At 33.7% G+C, this 23,370-nt stretch overlaps 1 protein-coding gene across 8 annotated transcripts in view; it reads left to right on the forward strand.

Annotated features, from left to right (window-relative positions):
* Window positions 1-19,043, forward strand: part of LOC111051590 (prothoracicostatic peptides) — a 276,122-nt gene extending 257,079 nt beyond the window's left edge. For 6 of the 8 annotated variants that reach the window (XM_039438592.1, XM_039438595.1, XM_039438593.1 and 3 more), the window contains 2 exons: window positions 5,664-5,753; window positions 18,592-19,043. In XM_039438592.1, the coding sequence (XP_039294526.1) occupies window positions 5,664-5,753; window positions 18,592-18,635 (134 nt within the window). In that variant the 3' untranslated portion in view covers window positions 18,636-19,043. The remainder of the gene's footprint in view (window positions 1-5,663; window positions 5,754-18,591) is intronic. The other 2 variants (XM_039438598.1, XM_039438599.1) reach the window with 1 other exon arrangement.
* Window positions 19,044-23,370: the final 4,327 nt, after the last annotated feature.

Genomic DNA, 23,370 nt, shown 5'->3' on the forward strand with positions numbered 1-23,370 from the left:
AGAGACCTGTAGGTCTCTACAGAGACCTGTAGGTCTTTAGAAAGACCTCTAGGTCTCCAGAGAGGTCTCTAGAAGGACCTCTAGGTCTCTAGAGAGATCTGTAGGTCTAGAGGAGCTTCTAGTGAAACCAAAATCGCTTTGGATGTATAAATCGCTGTTTACAGTCCATAGTTTACTGTTTAGGAGCCCCGTTAACAATTCACAATCCGTCTACAATCATTCAAAATTATACGATCTGGAACATTCAATAAATCTTACATATTCACTTCATTAATTCCGAGAAACCCATTCACTAAACTCTATTCAATGTAGATAATAACCTATGGAGTGATAAACATTACTTTTTTTTTAAATATTTCTGTCAAAAATAGGGAAAGATACATTTTGGGCTTTTAGCCTGTTGTTCTTCTCATAATCATTCATAATGAGTAAAGAATGATATTGTATCTATGAATTTATAAATAAATAATTAAATTTTGATTTAAAAAAAATAATACATAGTATTCCCAATAAATTGTGTTACAACTCGGAATTTACATCAAATAAAGTAGGTCAGCCACAAACGTAATGTTCCGCCGTACATCTTAGACTGTCCAGGTTAAGCATGTATCCTGAACGTCTGTTTCAGTAGTTTCTACGTAGCAACAAGGTTTTTGTGTACTGTTAAAAATGTACGCGTACGTTGAAATGTTACGTTAGTGGTACTTTTCCTCTAAATTCATTTTATCTAAATGATGCTATTTTTCAATTCTCTTACGATCCCACGATATAAAATCGAGAAAACAGTTACATATTCTACATGGCTAGATTACAAAATCGTGAGGCAAAACTTCAAGATAAATTTTATCAGTTCCTGTTAATAAATCAATACCTGGTTTTCATTACTTCAGTAGACGTTCCAGTTACCGGTAGCATATGAATTAAACCGTATGGATATTACTTGACCAAGTAAGGGTCTACACGGCTCCAGTTGTCCCCAATAAAATTCCTCCAGTAACTGTTATAATAACGTCCACTACTGGAATCGTAATAAATAGTATAATACAGTGAATAGATGTTCCAAATAGGATAACGTAGTAGGCTCCGTCCAATATAATAGTTGAAGAGCTGGAAGATAATGGATACAGTATGGTAAGATTTCTGCCTCAAATTGAATACGGTATAATCATTTCTTATCAACAATCCAAGGAAGTGCAGTTTCCACTTTAATCCTTTAGTTGATACTTGAGTTCTCGGTATGCCAAGTAAAGACAGGTACGTAGGTAGCTATTCTCATAAAATGAGTCTTGCTTAAATCGTTACACATATACATTAGCTTTATTCCTCAAAAATATACATTACAGGAAATTGAACACACTTTACATAGATACAGGAATACCCCTACAAGACTATTCGTCTGTGTGTAGGGGTGAGAGTATTCACAATCTTCAATGATATGGAATTATTCTTCGATTTATCATTTCGCAGCATGAATAAAATTCATTAATCACAACATAATTCTCCAAAATTACACATTGTGTCAGATATACTAACAAGCTATATGCAGTATACGTATATGTCATGTTCAGTAACCTAAAAGTCTCAGGTAGATTCAACTGCGAAGAAATTATACTAATAGTGAGAAATAATTATACTTATAATGAAAAATGCTGATTCGTACCTTGATTAGCTGCGCTTTTTTTATTTGGAAATATCTTTTCTCCATTGAATGAAAGCATGATAACCTTCCCCTATTTTGTTTCATATTCATAAATGTTTCTATAACTACTATTATCATAACAGTGATTCTAGTTGGAAAACTCAGAAGATCTATACAAATATTTCCAGAAAGCATAAAAGTTAGATGTGAGACAGGTTCCAAAATACATGAATATTGCAAAATTGCTATAGAGAATACAAATTCGGAATGTATTATTATTATCGAAATAATCATAAAAATAATGCTATTGACCTCCTTTTTATGAATTATACAAGTGTTGAATTTTTCTTGGATGTACAGTTTTCTTCTTTGAATTGGTGTTGAATGGCTTTTCGGTGTTTTGAATTAGTGTTCTATGAGTGGTCTAGTATTAATGCTATGATATGTATTACACAAGAAATAGTAAGTCTCTGATATGACCCAGTGACTGCTGACATCTACTGGCGAGAATGAATAATTCAACCTTTTGAACTATCGACCAATCAGAAGAGAGAACACTCCTCCCACTATTCTATCGACCCACGTTCATCATAGAGAAACAATAATGTAAGTAGATATCCCATGGTATAGGGCGTTTATGACGCAACATTTACTGTCAACTCAAGCCGATTATTGTCGATTACTGTTGATTTTTAATGTTTTGGCGGGGTGAGAGTGTATGAACGTCAAATTATGAGACACTACCAGCGTCTCGGGAAAGAACTACGTTGTCTATCATCTTGAGATAACAGTGAAAGTTGCGACATAAACGCAATATACCATGGGATATCTACTTACGCTATTGTTTCTCTATGCTTTCATGCTCCGCCCACCTCATTTGTGATTGGTCTGAGTTGGTTTTGAAGAGTCGGACAGAGCTTTGAATTTCACCGGTAGGTAGCGACAGTAGCTGGGTCATTCTTGTTTGAGAGTTCTTACATTGAATTTTAATTTAAACTAGAAGATACCTTGAAAAACTGAGGAGTAAACCAAAAACTGATTAACTAGATCAAACAAACTAAGGTTAAGCACTATAATATAACGTTTCGTCGAGATATTTCGACTAAACCAGTCGTTAACTGGAATGTTAATGCCAGTCAAATCCAAAGCAGGTGTGTGCTTTTGCATGTCTGATTTTACAGAAGTCTGTTCGCCAATCAGTTAAAAATACCCAATGAAACGTTAAAATCATAGTGAGGTCCACGTTATAATGGTAGCGTTTGATTAACATTGGTGTTGCTATCCTTGTCTAACATCCGACAAAGCAGATAGCGCTATCCTTCTCTAGCTCAACAATGTTGCCAGATCATTAAAATATAATTAATCAACTAAATATTTTATCTCAATTATGGAAATTTATTATTCAATCATTGAAAAATATATACTCATGACAAATGAGATAAGATTGATTATTTTAAACAAGAATGAACAGTTGATATTGCATCAGCTATCCTCTTCAGAAGGCAGTGACAAGGCAGAGAATCCTATCTTCCTCCACTGTCATTATAACATGGATCTTACTGTAGAGGCCTCGGTTGAGCCAGCTTATTATTTGAGATAAGCTAAACGAGCTTTAGCTTGATAATAGATAAGTGATTGGTTGAAGATTTTACTTGCATTGATCAATACTAAATGCTTTTGGTGTACTAGCTTTCTTTATTGGTGTTGCTTACAATAGATTCACAATAATTGTTATTTGAAACGTTAATGATCGCTTTCTAGCACTTGATATACTGTTTATTCTAGGTGTTCACACATACTTTTAACTCTAGATGTTCATTCATTATTTTTTACATGATATTCATTCATATTTCATCTCCTGAATGATTCCTGATACTTGCTTTCGTTGTCTTAAGAAATAGTGGTACAAGCTATCATTAATTTAATATTCAAAAATGCTATTCTAAACTAGTAGAGTTCTCGAGCACTTTGTTTTTGAAAGAGTCTATTATTATACCTTCCATTAGTCACGTGTAGGGTTCATCTTCTTGAATTGATATTCCAATATACTATCATACATAGAAAACAGCATTCATCATAGGATAGGCGTAGAATCGAACTATTCAATACATTGTTCCACTTCCCAACAAACGAACAATATTTTTCATGTAGTATTTGAACCCCTATGGAAGCATGAACATTACGTTGCATTACATTATATATATTTGATAACTTGATAGGAAGATAATGTATCCTGTTCAATAAAGAGACTAGGGACCAGTTTCCGAGCTCGGGATCTAGCTAAATCCTAGACTTTGAACAGCTGGAGTCAGAAAATTGGCTTTCCAAAACGGGGCGTAGTCGCAGCTTTTATAACAGTAGTCGTAGTTTTTATTTTATCATTTCTATAATTGGAAACGTTTTTCCTTGACGAAATTAGACGTTCCTAAATAATTCAAAATAGCTGAAACTTTACACTATTTTCTCCTTATTTTATTTTGTGTTTAATTTTCTAGTTTCTATTCTAGAAATTGAATTCAAACGTGACTATGACAATGACTACGACTACGTCCCGTTTTGGAAAACCAATTTTCTGACTCCAGCTGTTCAAAGTCTAGGACTTAGCTAAATCCCGAGCTCGGAAACCGGCCCTAAATGTTCTCCAACCACCGGTTTATTGAAAAATGGAGACACCTGTTTTGGATGTTACACCATTATCAATCTCTGGTGAAATCAGGGGTATTTATGTTTACCATGGATTGATAATCGTGTAACAACTGAAACCGGTATCTCAATTTTCCAAGTCCTTCCATCCAATATGGATAACTACCACAATATAACCTTCACAACTAATCTGAAAATATTCCTTGTCTTGGTTAACTTTCTCATTATTTTTCAATCATTTTTTTTTTCTATCGTATCCGTAATGTTCATTTATTTTCAAGTAACTGCAGTATAATCATAAATGGGGATTCAAACTGAGATCTGAGTTGTGAAACTTACGAAGCATTGGAGAATTGATAATAATAATGAAGAAGTCCTATGAAGTACCATCATGCCTTTAAATACATGAATGAATGGTCCAATTCACTGGGAAGCTTGGGATACAATGTGGGACTTTGACAAGAAATTCCTGTATCATAACACACGATGAAGCCTTGTTTCTCAATGTTATTCTACTCTGCTAGGCGTGGAAAGAATATTGATTTTTATGAGAGTGTTCACAGATATTCATTTTGCCAACGTTGAAACACTCAAATGAGAATTAGTGCTCTTATCCTGGAGAGAAAAACAGAAATTCATTGGACTTTTCTCATTCTGCCAATGTTTAAACACTCTCATGAAAACTAGAAGTATTTCAATTCTGTCATACAAAAATTTAGTTAAAAGCGGAGAATTAAGTAGTAATGTAGTACAGTATTAGTAGTAGTTTGTCTGAATCATTAAGTAGTCATGAGTACAAGATTCCTCTTTCATGTTCAGTTCTGTGAGGGAACATTTTCAAACCTGAGTAGGCTTTTTGAACCTTCGTAGACTCTAGTCTAAACCAGGCTTTACAACCGTGTGGCCTTCCAAACTCTTTCAAATACATATTCCCGAGGGAATATCCAGAGGATATGAATATCGAGAAGATATGAATATCTCTGAGACCCAATCTAAAAACGATTTCCTCTTCCGTTAGGCGATTCAGAAGTTTGTTCTTGTGCCGGGGCACAAATTGAAGTTTGTTCCAACTGCATGCTCGATGTTAATTTCCCCGGAAAATTGAAGATAGGCTTTTCCGCTTCGCTTTTCACTGTTTTTCCTGGAGCGCATGTTTGTCACAATACCTGATCTGTTTGGTGTTTCTAGTAGGTGATGTTTGGTTTTTGATTACTACATTCAAAGATATCTTTCACAAATCCACGCGCTTATCCTGCATTTTTGTATAGATATTTGAATTTCGCGCGCTTTATCCGGTGTTCAATATTGCTTCTGTTCTGCTTTTTCGCACAAAGTTCGCTAAAACACAGAAAAACAAATTTGTTTACTTTTTCCGATTCAGGTTCGTGGGGCAAACGCGACCCTGCCTGGCAAAACCTTAAGGGCTTATGGGGCAAACGATCAACGAACGATTTACTAGCTTCGAATACAGGTGGGTTATTCAGGTCATACAGCACGGCATTACAATTTACACCATTTCACAAACCTCAACAAATTTAAATTCTTCTCCAGCTGTCACTGTGTTGTCTTGTAGCCTTTTGATGTTTAGCATTTGAACCCTTCTAAAATATTCTCAAATATCAACCTTATCATTAAGGTATCACACATTTGTCATAAATTATAAAATTTACAAACCTCAACAAATTTAAATTCTTCTTCATCTGTCTCTGTGTTGTAGCCTTTTGATGTTTAGATTTAGACTATTTTCAAATATCAACCCTATCATTAATTAAGGTATCACACATTTGTTATATTATCAAATTCACAAACCTCAATAGATTTAAATTCTTCTCCAGCTGAATATGTGTTGTCTTGTAGCCTTTTGATGTTAGATTTGGACCCTTCTCGAATATTCTCAATACTTATCAACCCTATCATTCATAATTTAGGTATCAACACTAATATTCTATGATCAAATGTTACAGTTTCTACTAGATTTTTCTGTGTTTTTACCCTTGAAACCTCTCATGTTTTATTTTTTTCCAAATGAGAGCTTCATCACATTATTGTTGTATTTGTTCTTTATATTTCTTCAAAATTGTTTTCCCATCTTGACATTGTTGTTATCATCAATTCTTCTGTTATTTTCTGAATTCTGGTTTCCATCATTGATATATCACGTCATCATCTCTATTGTAATGATTTTTTTTTTATTCTTCTCCAGCTGTCTATATTTTTTATAGCCTTGTGATGTCTAGCTTGGGGTCCCTACTTGATACTTTTAAATCGTATCCTTGTCATAATTCCTATCGTCATTAAAAATATTTACGTATATTATTGTTCACAATCAGTTTACATTTTTTCTTTATTAAAATTATAGACTAGATGTCTATCTATGCTACTATCTGCCTGTAAATTTTGGCCCTCTTTTGGTTCATCACAATATTATTATCAATAATAATATTCAATATGAATCATACTCACACACCCTTAAACTATCATAGTATTTGATATATTATTCACTTTTTATCAATATGAATCATACTCACACACCCTTGAACCATCATAGTATTTGATATTATATTATTCACTTTTTATCTAATTAGAATTCTTCGTCAGCTGTCTCTATAAGGCTAGGCACACACCATTTAGTCAAGACAAGACACGTTTAGTCACAATACTTCACATAGTTGCTTATGAAGACATGTCTAATTGAAATGACTAATCGGTGTGTGTTACTTCATAAGCAACTATGTGAAGTATTGTGACTAAACGTGACTAGTCTTGTCTTGACTAACTGGTGTGTGCCCACCGTAAGTTAGCTTGGGTCATGTCTCTATTGTGATCCTTGAATAGTATAAACTTTTCCTCATTATTGTTAGTTATTACAGTTGATAGTTTCTGTTGAATGATTCGATTTGTTATGATTCTTCCACTGCTGTCCTTTTTCTCTGTATGTATCTGTGTTTTGAACCCTTGTAATGTTTAGCTTGTAATATTGTTCTCTGAAACATTATTTATTTCTATTCTCGGATTTGATACCTATCATTCAACGTTCTCCGCAAATCTTCCTTAGCTGTCTCGATATTATTACATTTAGATCGATATTTCCATTCAATGAATGTATCTATTCTCAAATGTGAATCCCACCCTCATAATACTTTTTCATTTTATATTCTTGCTATTATATGATACACTTGAGATTGTCACTCTGTAATCCCTACTCTTCTGCATCCTTGTGTTGTCTGGTCGTAGCAATATTCACTTTATTCCAATATTTCACCTCATTTACAATATTTTTTTCCTACAGTTACGTTGAAAAGTGGCCATTGCTGCACTGATTACAGAACGCAAAGAATCACTTTTCCGCTCTAGTGCGGGAAAAATTTTTCTGCACTCCAGATTTGCAACATGGCAACGCAAAATACTTAGTAGGTTATATGGAGCAACAGTGCAGCAAAATCAAAATGAAGTTGGTAACAGTGACTGCTGTGGCTGCTATAGTGAGCAGAGGTGCAACCAAGCACAACGCGCTAATTATTAAGTATATATTATAATGGAGGACAGCGACAGCACAGTGCCACCACAGCACACACCACACAGCTGCCCCCCGCCATTCAAACACTACTACATTATTCAGGCAATTTTACCCATAATTACCCACTTTTCATATTCAATGGTAACTGTAGGAAAAACTTAATGTGAAATACGTGCGCAAAGTTCCTCTGCTGCACTCAACAAACCATTCCGCCCTCGCCTACGGCTCGGGCGTAAACGTTTCTTTCGGTGCAGCAAACTGTCACTTTGCGCACTAGTTGCACAAATAACTATTTCAATTTATATTCTTGTTATTATATGATACACTTGAGATCGTCACTCTGTAATCCCTACTCTTCTGCATCCTAGTGTTGTCTGGTCGTAGCAATATTCACTTTATTCCAATATTCCACCTCATTTACAATATTTTTTCCTTTCCCGATATGGAAGCTCTCAGCATTATACATCAGAGAAGATGATAGAACCGCTTGTTGTACCCAACCTTGTTACAATATTTTTCCTCAATGTATTCTAGGTACTTTACCTGAGCGTTGTACCCTTTTGATTCATAGCTTCGTCCCTTTTAGAGTATATTCTTTATTCTTTATCGATGCATACAATAAATACATGATAGGGAGAGGAGAAATAAGGTAACCTTGTGCTATATATATTTTTTACATTTCAATTAAGGATCACATCATGATTTGTCGTTATTTCACATTATTGTTATCTTATAAAAGTGTTGAAGTATTTCGTTTATAGATTATTGTTTCTTGCTCCATAATAAACCAAATAAATTATTAGGGTTGCCTTCGAAGAAATTGGAAAACAATAGTGTAATATTGATGATAGTAGCTTATTAATAGCATTGAATACAAATAAGAAACTCGAAAGCAATATTGTGACCACAGATGGGAATTACTGAGATATTGCAATTATCAGAAGTAGATTTGTAGTAGCAGAAGTCTTCGGGGTGAATTACAGCATTCAATTTGGATTTTCGTTTAATAATAATAATAATATTGTGACTGTTTTTTTGGTTTGGGATTTTTATATGTTATTGATTTCAATTATCACTATTGGGCGCTCATCCAATATGGTTTTCATATTTCTCAATATTCTCGGAGAACGACTTCAATATTAAGAGGTAACACTTCATTGAGATGTATAAAAAAACATTCATTTACTTCCAAGATCGGAAAGAAAGCATCCCTGATTGTTTCTCGTGAAATTAATCACGATTAAAATTTAACCGGCTTCTGTGCAACCGGGCCAAATTCTTCTAACTCAGACTATGAAGAATAACACGATCAATATATGAGAAACAAGCAGTCAGTTCAGGCAGCTCCCCTCTCCAATTCTATTGGTGGATTCCAATTTTAAGGTCCACCAATCACGTACAAGTACACTACAGCTGCTAGTAAACGTTCACGCCCACAACTCGCTCTCATTGGCTGACGCTGTTGCGTATCAATATAAAAAACATTCTATTCAACGAAGCCATTCAAACAAATCAAATTAAAATTTCAAATTCAAATTTATTTATTCAAGTAAGTCACAATACATTCTGGTCTATACACGAATCTACAATGAATTACAGTACAACAGCTAATTATGCAACAAATTTCACATTATTATTAAATAAGATGTGACTTCATACAATCTTACTTATTCATGCAAGAATCCGAACTTGAATAAGGAAATAGCTGAAGGAAACATGCATTTGTGATACGTACATTTGTGTTGTGATGGATGACCAGAAGTTAGTTACAATCACAAAAATTATCCAAGATATTGTGGACGATGCATATTAATTAAAGATATTCAAGAAATTGTAGACGATAATATACACAGGTTCTCTCTAAATGATGGACCCATTTTCAAAAGTTGATATTTATTTAAGTAAAACTGGAAAATGGACAACCTTTATACCAATGAATAGAGAAAATTGCAAAGTTTTTTTTAATACTTTACAAGTGTTCAATGTGGCCTCCAGCTGCTGCACAGCAAACATCTACGCGGTAGCCAAACTCGTCCCACACGCGAGAAAGCGAGGGTCTTTCTATATGATGGACCCATTTTCAAAAATTGGTATTTATTGAAGTAAAAATGCAAAATGGACAAACTTTATACCAATGGAAAGAGAAAATTTCAAAGTTTTTTTAATACCTTACAAGTGTTCAATATGGTCGCCGGCTGCTACACGATCTGCGGAACCGTATCACTGCTGCCGTGCACTTAATTTCTCGCGTGTGGGATGAGTTTGGCTACCGCGTAGATGTTTCCCGTGCAGCAGCCGGAGGCCACATTCAACACTTGTAAAGTATTAAAAAACTTTAAAGCTTTCTCTTTCCATTGGTTTAAAGCTTGTCCATTTAGCAGTTTTACTTTAATGAATACCAATTTTTTAAAATGGGCCCATCATTTAGAAAGACCCTGTATAACAATCCCAGTAGTAAATTAGTATAGCTTTTTGTTGGTGGGGTCCCTTTCGGAAAGGTCCCACCTCGTTTTAATATAATTATTATCATTTCAGCCTTACCATGTCTTATCATACAATAGAGTAAAGAAAAAATTCAAAGAGCTTCAACCGATTTTGCCAAAAACTGTTTTGAAACTCACTGAGCCTATGAGTCTAACGCCCGGTTGCACAAAAGCTGGTTAAATTTTAACCGTGATTAATTTCACAAGAACCAATTAGAGAAGGCCTTTTTGATAAGACGGCTTCTCTGATTGGTTCTCGTGGAATTGATCACGATTACAATTTAACCGGCTATTGTGCAACCGGCACTATCTATATATATAAAAGCGAAATGACACTCACTCACTCACTCGCATAACTAAAAATCTACCGGACCAAAAACGTTCAAATTTGGTAGGTATGTTCAGTTGGCCTTTTAGAGGCGCACTAAGAAATCTTTTGGCAAAATTTCAACTCTAAGGGTTGTTTTTAAGGGTTTAAAGTTCGTCTTTTAGCATGTATATTCTTCTTCTTCCAATCTCTCAATTATAATTGAAATTTCCATATCATATGTTACTACTGTATAGAACTATAATCTAGATAGAGTACCTCTTCGAAACAGTTGTTAACTGGCAACTAAATTAATAATTTTGTCAGGTTGGCATTAAGTTGAGTTGACTTTGTTAGGTTGGCACCAAGTTGAAGATTCGAATGCATTTATCGCGGAAAAATTTATTTGGGCACTGCTACTTCAATCCTGGTAATATTATATTACTAGCAGTCAGGCTCGCTTCGCTCGCCATATCCGTTTAGCCAGCCGTTTAGTCTGGACCCCCGACTGGATTGTCCTAACATATGATAAAAATGCCCAAATGAAAAATGCAGGCTAGCGAAGCGAGCCTGCTGATCTTATTCTTGGACGATCCAGTCGGGGGTCCAGGGGGCGGAGCCCCCTGGCTAGACGGATATGGCGAGCGAAGCGAGCCTGACGGCTAGTTTCCTATAAAATGTCTTCTCTTCTCACTAGTTTTATCCAAGTTTGGAATAGACTTTCCTCAACATTCTTCGACGCTTTCTTATCCTAAATCTTATCAACTTCACCAAAATTTTCATCACACAACTTTTTTGGTGGAATATTTGTATTTTTCTCAGCACACGTAGTATAGTGAACCCTGTTTCTCAATGAAGCTTCTCGCTAGGCTTGAACTACCTGTTGTATTATCTATTTACAACAATGTAAGAAGATAATAAGAAGGCTTGAAAGAACATTGGTTCTTATGAGGGTGTTCACAACAACATTTTCATTTTGTTCATACGTGAACAGTCCCATAAGGATCAATTGTGTTTTTTCCTGTTCAGTGTGGCACAAATTCTACTGGAATCAGGGATCACCATCTCTTGATGACCACATGATTTTGACTATAATGTATTTCACCTTGTAGAGAGATATACCTTTTTACAATGACAACTTATTCACATTGGATTTTTTCCTCAATAACCTGATTATTTTAGTGTTAGTAGACTACAAGTATTAGAAAGTAGAATTGGAAATTTTGTCTTCACAATATTCACATAGACTAATTCATAGTTACCTTTTGTAGGTATGTTGAGTGACTACGCAGTACCTATCTAGCATTATATGGTCACAAATTAGCATGATCTATAGTCACGAATATTTAATTTATCAATCACACACTGTTTTAGACATGTTTTGTCACTAGGCAAGACCTATCTAGCATACAGTACCTGTACAGTAGACTGTTCAAAATTCACTTCAGTGAAAACCCTAATTATTCATCGAATGAGAAATCGTTTCTTCTCATAGTACTGTAATGGATTTAGCTCTATGAATGAGCCTGTTAATAGATTTTATTCTCGTTACAGTACCTAGCATACCATTAGCCAGCTATCATTCTATTTCATTTTTTTTAAACATCTTTATTGCCCATAAAAACAAAATACAAAATAAAAAACTTACAAAAGAAATATTCTAGATTATAATAATATATTACGCTATTTTACAAATAAATTAAAATTACATGGCACCACCCAGCAAGGGCAAAACCCTGACCGCTGAGTGAGAGTATCAGCTGTTTAGACAATATAAAAATTTATTTACTAATAATCAAAGCTACAAAAAATCGAAGTTAACAATAAATTACTAGTAATTATAATATTTGACTGATGTCGAAGAAAAATTTTTGTATCACCCACTTATTTATCTGTTCCATCCTCTGTCTACCCCTATTAGAAAGGTATTCTGACAATGCATTTGGCATGATATTTATTATTTTTGAGCTAAGATACCCCAATTGTCTTCGCACTATTGTCAAATCTGAATAGTTAATATTATAAATGTTATGAGATGTAACTCTCAGGTTATACATAGAAACGTTATTATTCACTGTAAATTCCTCCTTCCTCATCCATGCATAATAGAGAAGTTTCTTTATATAAATTTGACGTACTGTCATCACTTAAAATTCGGCAAATGTTTCACTACTAGAAAAAGCCCTTGGCTTATTAAGAATTGCTTTTATTATCATTTTTTGAAATGTAAAAATTTTATTCATGAAAACATCATACGCTCCTCCCCATACCACTAACCCATATTGCAGCACCGATTGAACATAGGCAAAGTAAAGGACCCTAAGTAATTTAATGTCTAAAATTGGGAAGTGTGTTCTATGGAAAGCAAACTTTTGTCCACTTCATTATCAAATTGAATTTTTAAGATATTTGAGAGCTTATTTGATACGTAATGAGAGCTTATTTGATACGTAATGAGAGCTCATTTGATACGTAATGAGATAATTATCTCTTGTTAATTTCAACATCTTTATCCTTAATAATTGTGTCTCATTAACAAAAATACAACTTCAATATTAAAGAAAGTCATACGATTTTAGAATAACAATGGAAGTAGTTATACATAAAAATGGGTTCATTTTCCATCATAATATTATCTCCTCAATATGATATCTAACCATAATGTCTTCCTAATCCCTATAACCCGGTTGCACAACAGCCGGTTAAATTTTGACCGTGATTAATTCCATGAGAATCAATCAGAGAAGAGACGGCTTCTCTGATTCATTCTCGTGGAATTAATCACGGTTAAAATTTAACCGGCTGTGGTGCAACCGGCACTGTAACTTTTTGCATCCAATAAACAAAAATACATGGTGTCAGGACACTAATGACCTTGCTAATTATAACCGCTAACTCTCATAATGTTGTAGCATTAACCCCATTAAACAGATACGATGCAACATTAGGCGACCCATTGTCAACATGTTGCAACAGTTAGTTGCAGCATTATGTCTGACCTAAGTAATCTGTGCCCAAAAACATTGTGTGTTGCATGCATCATTATGTCTTCCCTCAAGTAATCTGTGGGTCGAAAACATTTAGGTCTTGTCTGCAACATTATGTCTTGCCTCAAGTACCCTAATCTGTGAGCCAAGAAAATTATGTATTGTTTGCAATTATGTCTTGACTCAAGTAATCTGTGGGCAAAGAACATTATGTCCTGTCTGCAGAATTATGTCTTGCCTCAAGTAATCTGTGGCCTAAGGACATTATGTGTTGCATGCAACATTATGTCTTGCCTCATGTAATCTGTGAGGCGAGACGTTGGTTGACACATTTCACGGAAGGTTGGCTTCAATGAGGTTATTGTTTCATGAAATGTCGTTGTCCCTCTCTTAACGCATTTAAAGGACCACAAGCCACAACAAGGAAGACTGACTACGTTCTACATTGTTCAGATGTTTCCAAGCTCGCTTTCAGGGAAGATAAAGAGGAAATGGGTGAGTTGGCGTGAAGAAGAAGTGGAGAGAGATAGAATGAGAGTGAGTAAGTGAGAAGATTGGAGAAAGAGTGTAACAGGATGAGAGAGAGAGTGATTTAAAGACAGTGAGAAGACAAAGATAGTGTGAGTTAGAGTAAATGAATGAGGAAAAAAGAGAGAAAGTTATAAGCAAGCATGCAGGAGAGTTGCGGGTGTTGTTAGTTGGAGAAATGGAGATAGTAAGAGAAATAGATGAAGGAAGAGAGAAAGCGTGTGTCAATATAGAAGTGATGAAATAAGAGTGATGTAGAGAGAGGGTGAGATTGATTGATTGAGTACTTTATTTATGTAGATTACAATATATACTGGCTTATACACTTATATACAATAGCTTACAACACAGCAAAGTTTTAGATGAATTTACATTACATAAACTAGAAAAATAATTATTGAACTGTACAATGATATGGAAAAAATAAATTTGGAATAACTATACAAGATAATATTGTAATGCATCTACATAAATTGGCGGAGTTTTGGACATATCAATGTCAATATTAAAAATATCCTTCCCAGTAACTCTCTAACAAAGTAGAGAGTTTACTGAGAGAGATGGAGTGAGAGAGAGAGAGAGAGAGAGTACGTGAATTATAGAGTTAGATAGAATATTGGAATGAAAACTAAGTAAGACAGTAGAAAAAGATTAGAACTAGTTCTCAGTGGATTATTACTAAAAAAATGGCATCTGGCAAAAAAATGAGATCAAACAGAGAGAAAGTGAATAGATATTGGAATTGATTTGAGAGAGTTGTGAGTTTCAGAACACATGAGAGAAACAGAGAACAGTTGTGGAAAGAGAATTACAGTGAGAAATAAGGTGGTTTTGTTAAAAAGGTTGAGAGTGTTTCAAATAGAATAAATAGAATAAAACTGTCTCAAGTTTTAAACATATTCTCAAGCCCGAAGTCTAAACTTCTCACATTTTTATCATGAGCTCTACATCCTCTTCAAGATGAAACAATTTGTTAGTGAGTAAATAACTTGTAAAATTGATAGAGAGAGAGTGAATGAGTTGACTAGAAAAGTTCAAAAGTGAGAGAGAAATTGGTTGTGAGGAAGTCAAACAGTGAGAGTTAGATTAGATTAGATTTCCTTATTTATGTATGTTACAATATTTTCACTGGCTTATACACTAATTTACATAAAATGACGATAATGCTATTTATTCAACGAATTTTACAAAGTATAAAAAATTAATCAATGAGAATAAAGATTGAATGCAATTAGAATAACGATATTAATAATAATGTGATGTAACTTCATAAATCGGCGGCGTTTTTGTACAAATAATTGTCGATTCTCTAAGAAGGATATGAAATAATATCCTCCCCATCAACACACGACCAGGAGTCAGAGTGAGAGAGAAAGAGAGAGAGGAAATCAGTAGAAGAGTGAGAAAGACCATCTGAGAGAATAGGGGTTGAAGGAGTTAAGAAGCTATAGTGGGGTGAATAGCCGAGATTGTCACCCCTAATTTATTTCCTTGGGATCCTCGTATCATTAAACATCTTTGGACCACGATTTAGTCCCAAGTCCTTGTAAAGCTGTTCCATCCCTTCGTTGGGCAAACAATATTCCAGTCTATGTTCCATTTACAACATCTATTTACTGGAAGTTCTATGTCTATTTACTTACTTAACACGGTTCATGAATTTCAGAGCATACTGCTATGTCAATACTACAACAAACCAAGATGATTGAGTTTGAATGTGAATGTGAAAGTGAATGAGTTAAGCACTGTATTTAGGGGTCTTGTATGAGAGCTTGAAAATCAATGATTCAAAAGTCCATGAGGATAGTAGTATAGTAGTTTATTATAAATTAAGTTGATGAGTGAATTAATTGAACACTAATTGTGCAGACTTAACAGAACATAACTTTGCAGAACATTTGATAACAAATAATCATATGTTCACAGTTAAGGAGATTGTTGAGTTTCTGCATGTTAATAACAAAGGCAGATCTTTGAATATTCTAGAGGCTTTAGAAATAACAAGAGTAATTAAGGAAAATTCCCAGTATAGTTTAAATGACCAGATTCATTTCAACCAATACAACACTACGAATTTAGTTTTATCATAAAATTGTAAGCATACATTAGTCAATAGTTTTTCCATTTACATATCTGTTTTATTATCTTTCACACTTGTTTTCTTGGTTCTTATTTTGTAATGAAAGTAAATTTCATTATCATGGCAATTCTGTTGCTTAAGCCGCCATTTTGTCACACCGTTGAGTAGGAGGAGACTGTCTAGCTAGGCCTATGGCAGGCGTTCATGCCCTCGACCAATAGCAGTACTCGCCTACTAGTATAAATTTAGTTTGTATTTAGTTTTAGTTTATCAGAGATTGACAATGGTGTAATAACCGAAACCGGTCTTTCTAATTATCAATAAATCAGTGGTTTTTTGACAATTTCTCAGTCTTTTTCATTCAATATGAATAATTATCACAATATCAACTTCTCAACTACACAATAAGTAACACAAATTGTATTCAATTAATTGTATTCAGAGATGTACAAAAGACATCAAGTCAGTATAGTGGGAAAATTATATGCTACGCTTTGGTAGGCAATTGAAACTCATTCAATTGGATATTTCGATCATATTCTGAGAGAACTAACACACCAATATTCAATATAATGTACTAATTACGTTCATTAATTGTTAATAAATATTATAAGGAAGGAACAATGATTTCAATTTGGAGTCTAGTAGATGACTCTTCCCCATTGTCTCGTCTTATCATTTAAACATCTTCTATAATTATTGTGATTTTAAATCATTCTATATTAAATTGTGTGTGAATTCTCAGATGGGTACTCTGTATTTTTTGCTCAATAGAACCAAAAATCTTTTCCAATTTCGTTGTGCTCCATTACTTTGTAACTTTGTGTGATCTTGTAAAAAATTATCAAAGAAAACTAACTTCATGAAGGCTTAATAATGAACTCTGTACATCGAAAATATTTTATTCTTGTATCGTAATTATGTGACACATTTTTCAAAATAATATTTGTGACAATAATTTGTAAAATTTTAAGAATACTCTGTACATCAAAGATATTGCATTCTTCTATCAAGTTGTATGATATTGGCATGTATTTGAATTAAATTAATTTGGAATTTATTGTTTGTTCTGAACCAGCATCATTATTCTTTATTCATACAATAAATCATCAGTATTCTTTATTCATTCATACAGTAAATCATCAAAATGATTGGGAGAGAAAAAAAGTTATATATCAAGTCTCTAAATCGGGAGAGCTTCAACATACAGTAGTTGATCGTTATTCAACAGTTTAGAAGCGTTGAATATATTTATGGTCCTCACACACCGATATAATCCGAATTAAAACACAATTATGGAAGCTGAAGCACCCAGCATACAGCCTGAACTCTACCTAACTTAATTATTTCCGTGAATTTTCATCATGTTTTTCACTCTCTCTAATTTTAATTTTCACTCTGTGTTGACTATGAAAACATACATTATTAAGATCAGCTTTCGAATGTAGTGCACGTTCGTGTGAAGTATTTGAAACGTATTCACTCACATTTGCCTTCTTGTATTATTTACATTCACGTTTGAATTGTGTATTGCATTATCTTTGAATTCAAATCCCTTGGAGTCTGATTTTACTACAAAAATTGTCTTCCAAACGTTTCCCGCTATAACACTTTGTCGACTGGTTTATATATGGGAATATTGAGAGACATCTCACTCTACTTTAGAACAAATACAAAAAGAATAGAATGAAGAGAAACTAAATGAACTGAAGTAGTTAGAATATGAATGATAAAACCAACAGCACCTAGTACCTGCTGACATCTAGTGGCAGATTTCAGAACTGGTCACTTCGATACTTCTCGACCTATCAGGTTTGAGTGGGCGGTTCTTACAGCTGTCATTTTTCTCTTCTTCCTCTTCTTCTTCTTCTTCTTATTCTTCTTCTTCTTCTTCTTCTTCTTCTTCTTCTTCTCTCCTTACAACAACTCCTTCTTCTCTTGCCCCCTCCTCATCATCCTATTTTCCAAATTTTCGCATCATATGAATCTGATTCATGGAATTGTATTTTGTGATTGTTTTTAACTTGTGTAACTATTATTGTAAATGGATATCTCATTGAAGTTTTTGAACTGATTTGAAAGCCAATTTTTCAGATGTGAATTTTTCAAACTACTGTAATAATAATTGAAAACAGATGTGATTTTTCAATTTTTTAAATTGAAAATGTTTTTTATCTGCAGGTCTTCTTTTTAAAGCCAATTTTTCAGATGTGAATTTTTCAAACTACTGTAATAATATTGGAAACAGATGTGATTTTTTCAATTTTTAAATTGAAAATGTTTTTTATCTGCAGGTCTTCTTTTTAAAGCCAATTTTTCAGATGTGAATTTTTCAAACTACTGTAATAATATTGGAAACAGATGTGATTTTTTCAATTTTTAAATTGAAAATGTTCTACATCTGCAGGTCTCCTGAAGGACCTTCCTTTGGAGTTGAGCAGAGACGATTAATTTTTGCGAGTTTCCTTCATCTATCGCCGCCCTCTGAGGAGAAGGAGCTTCCTTCCTCTAATCACCTCCTCAAGATCTGCGCCTACAAGACTAACAAAAAAATCAAATAAAAAAATTACTACAAAACTCTATGTCAGCCATTCACGTGTTTACCTATAATAATGAATAAATTATTATTATTATGACGACATGATCAATTAAAATAAAATGAAATAATGTTGTATTTTTTCGAAATATCCAGTTGACTTTATTCTTTATCATCTATGTTGGTTGATAGTTATCAAGTATATTATTATATATAGTGTTATAGTATTAATGTTAACTTGAATACCTAAATTATTATTGGAGAATATTTATTTATTATATGATTGATGTAAATAATAAAAGAGTTCCAACTAATTTCGATTATATATTGTGTTGTTTTAATAATAATTATATTACAACAGCAGAGGCAACTTATTAGATCTTGTTGTATACCTAATTCATGGTTCTCACTTCAATTTACTAAAAGTATTATGTACTTAGGATATGTAGTAATACATAAACATGAACATTATTATACATAAATTCACTAATGATATAAAAATGAAGCAAAATGTTTCTACATTTTAACTGCATCTATATACATGTAGAGTTAGTATGCCAGTTACATGAACATGTACATTTCTATACAAAAATTCACTAATGATATAAAAATGAAGCAAAATATTTCTACATTTTAACTTAATCTATATACATATAGAGTTAGTATGCCAGTTACTCGACCACTAACTCCACTAGTGGAAACTAGGCTTCATTTCTAATCTTATTTCTGTATCTAAATGTAGATCACAAATTCCAGACATAGATATAGGATTGCAGATCGCTCTCTGTGAGGCTGGGAACTTGATATTAACACTTTGGAATGAGTGGAAATAAATTCCAATCACTTATTACCCTCACCTTTTCAACTTACTTGTCAAATCAAGTTTCAGTCAGTCAACCGGCCAAAGTAGTTGAACTTGATTTGGAACTTCTCTCCTTCTTGAAAATATACAAAAAGAACTAATTGAAATCAAATACATTGATACGATTTAAACAACTTCTTCCTCTTCTTTCAGCTTAATCGTTTGGTTGGTTGGCAGCCTTCTATCCAATCTGTCAGTTGCTACTCTATCCTTATTCTAATACTATTACTTCATCTACTAATAATAATCTACTAATACTATTACTAATACTAATACTATCACTAATACTAATCTACTAATACTAATATACCAATACTAATACTAATCTACTAATACTACATCGAGTATTCAATGTAAATTCATTTGTAGAGATCACAATATATACAGTTGAACCTCTCTATAACGAACATCCACTTAAAGAAATCCTCTACACAACGAATTTTCATCTGGTCCCATTACATTTTTGAGTTTTGACTGCTTATTTACCTCTATTTAACGTATTTCGGACCTCTCAACAACAAAGTTCTCTCTTGACTTCAACATACAAAGTGTAGTGTATATAGGAAGCAGACGGTTATTTTCAAGACATGTCTGACTGTTTGAATAGATGTGAGTCGAGTCTAATTTATGTCGGTTGACATGATTTTTTTATTCAAATGCAAAATTCAGCCGAAAATTACTCATTTTTTCAAATATAAAACATTAGGAAAGTTGAGTTATTATAGTATTTATAGTGAAGTTATTGACAAAATAACAACCGTATTTTGCGTTCCATCTAATAGTAATGTAAAGAGTTGAAAAATATTGCTACAGAGTATGTACTTTGATTAAACTATACTAATAGTACAAATCAAGCTTTCTAGAAATAAATTGGTGAGTTTACTTACTTATTACATTCTATAAATATTCGAAAAACATGTTTTTTTATTCTAAACCGCATGAATTTTCAAATTTCCATATTAATATTGGCCTAATAGGTACCCCACCTACGTTCACGATGATATGTTCTATGTACCATATTCATTTATTTACCGCCGTGATACGATATTATAAGATCCATAGGATCGTGGCAGTTTTCTTGACAGAACCTCTCAATAACGAATACCTCTCTGCAGCGAATTCTTTCTCGGGATAATCGACTTCGTTACACAGAGGTTCAACTGTATTTTAATCATGCAGAGTAGACTATAGTGAACATAGTATAGTCATAAAGAAAACATAGCATAAGAAGATATCCCATGGTATAGGGCGTTTATGTTCCAAATTTCAAGCCGATTATTTATTAACTGAAGCCGATTACTGTCGACTACTGTCTATTATTACTGTTTTGTTGGGGTAAGAGTGTAAGAACGGCACAGTATGAGAGACTACCAGCGTCACATAGCTTCACCAAGAACAACTACTAGGACTATCGGCTTGAGTTAACAGTGAAATTTGTTACATAAACGCCCTTACCTTGGAATATCATCTTAAGCTATTTTTTCTACTTGAAACCTTCAGCATTACATATTATAGCGTCAATGCTTCCCATTTAATCATATTAGTAGTTCTGCGAACAGTAGACCTCGCTCATGAATACAACTTTCAATCCAATGAGAAGGGCCAGTAGGTAAGTACAGTAAGTACAGTATATTGTGAAGATTTAGTCATGTCATCTATTATTTTCTCCATTGAAAGTGCTAGAGACACTGTTTGCAGGGACACCGGACTTATCAAGGAGGTACCTTCATATCGTCTCCATATTTACAATATAAACATATATTACTAGTAGTTCTGCGAACAGTAGACCTCGCTCATGAATAGCCTACAACTTTCAAACTAATGAGAAGGGCCATCAAGAAAGTACAGTATATTGTGGAGATTTATCCATGTCAACTATTATTTTCTCCATTGAAAGTGCTGAAGACATTGTTTCCAGGGACACCGGACTTATCTCTCAAGGAGGTACCTTTATATTGTCCCCATATTTACAATATTACAACATTTCTAATAATTAATTATAAAATCGATCAACTGACGGAGAAATGGAATATGCAGTAGGCAATTCAGACGATGAATCGCGTCACAGACGATGGTGAATGGAAAACGATTCCAAATAAGATGGGTTTGTTGGTGACAGTGACAGGAGGTTGCTCCAGCTCTCTCGGTCACCATGGACCGGTTACACTAACGGCGAAAAAGTAGGAACATGAATTACTGTATCTTCAAATATATTAACGGCGCTAGATAAGAAACTAGAGGTTGATCTGCGGTTTTTCAAATTACAAAAGAACTGGAGGTCTTATCAAAAATCGTTACACATACGTTTCTGCGCCTTGTTTTAAAGAACTTGCATACCAAATTTCATCTAAATCGGACAATAACTGCGACTGTAACTGTGGTACAAACAAACAAACAAAAGCCAATCGAGTCGAAACTAAGACCTCAGCTTCACTTCGGTCAATTAATGACTGGAAGTGAATGATTCACTATGTTTCAGATAGTGAGATTATCTCACTATGGTGAGGTCCACGTTATAATGGCAGTGGAGAAAGATAGGAGAACAACGCTGTCGATCCTCTGTCTTGTCAATGCCTTCCATAGACGGTAGCTGATACAGGTTTATTGATGTAATATTAACTGTTCATTCTCGTTTGAAATAATCATTTATATTTTATTAAGCAAGAAATTATATTTTCAATAATTTCATAATATTAAGATGAAATATTTTGTTAATTGATTATTAATTCTACATTGATAAAAGATGATCTGGCAACAGAGCAAAGTGAGAAAGAAATAGCGCTATCCGCTTTGTTGAATGATAGACAAGGATAGCAATTATATTGCTAATCAAACACTGCCATTATAACTTGAACCTCACTTTATTATAATAATAATAAAGGACTATTCCTTTATTAATAATATTCCTTTATTATTAATAAATATTAATAATATAATTATTTACTAATAATAAGGACTATAAGTATAAAGGACTATTCCTGACAGAGCTTGAAAGGAATCTATTATTTATGCATTTTTCGTGCATAGCGGGTTGCATAACTAGCCCCTGATTAGAGCAATGACCTTCTATTGTAATAACTACAGTGAAATTCACTTTATACTGTCACCATGTGAAAAGTAATGCTATCTAGCAAATGACAGATAGGAATTTTAACAGTATTATATAATATAATATTACTAGCAGGTAACCCGTGCTCCGCAATGGTCTAACTTGACAAACTGAAAACATTTAAATATGCATTATAACCATCCTCGGTAAATTAAGAATCTATTATGGACAATTTCAAGTTAATCAGTTGAGTAATTCAGACGTGATGATGCGTCATTCGTGAATTCCCTATCCTTCACATGTATAGGCCAATTTTTTCCTTTATTATATTATAGATATTCCAGATTGTATAAAGCTGGATCCCACATATCAGTATCATTAAACGTGTCCGGCAAAGTGATATTATTATTCATATGAGTTCTAATGGGAGTATTCACATTCAGCACGACTAAACGAGTATGAATAGTCCCATTATAGCTCGTGTAAATTATATTTTCCTACAGTTACGTTGAAAAGTGGCCATTGCTGCACTGATTACAGAACGCAAAGAATCACTTTTCCGCTCTAGTGCGGGAAAAATTTTTCTGCACTCCAGATTTGCAACATGGCAACGCAAAATACTTAGTAGGTTATATGGAGCAACAGTGCAGCAAAATCAAAATGAAGTTGGTAACAGTGACTGCTGTGGCTGCTATAGTGAGCAGAGGTGCAACCAAGCACAACGCGCTAATTATTAAGT

Source organism: Nilaparvata lugens, chromosome 12, assembly GCF_014356525.2.
Source record: "Nilaparvata lugens isolate BPH chromosome 12, ASM1435652v1, whole genome shotgun sequence".
NCBI classification, from domain to species: Eukaryota; Metazoa; Arthropoda; class Insecta; order Hemiptera; family Delphacidae; genus Nilaparvata; species Nilaparvata lugens.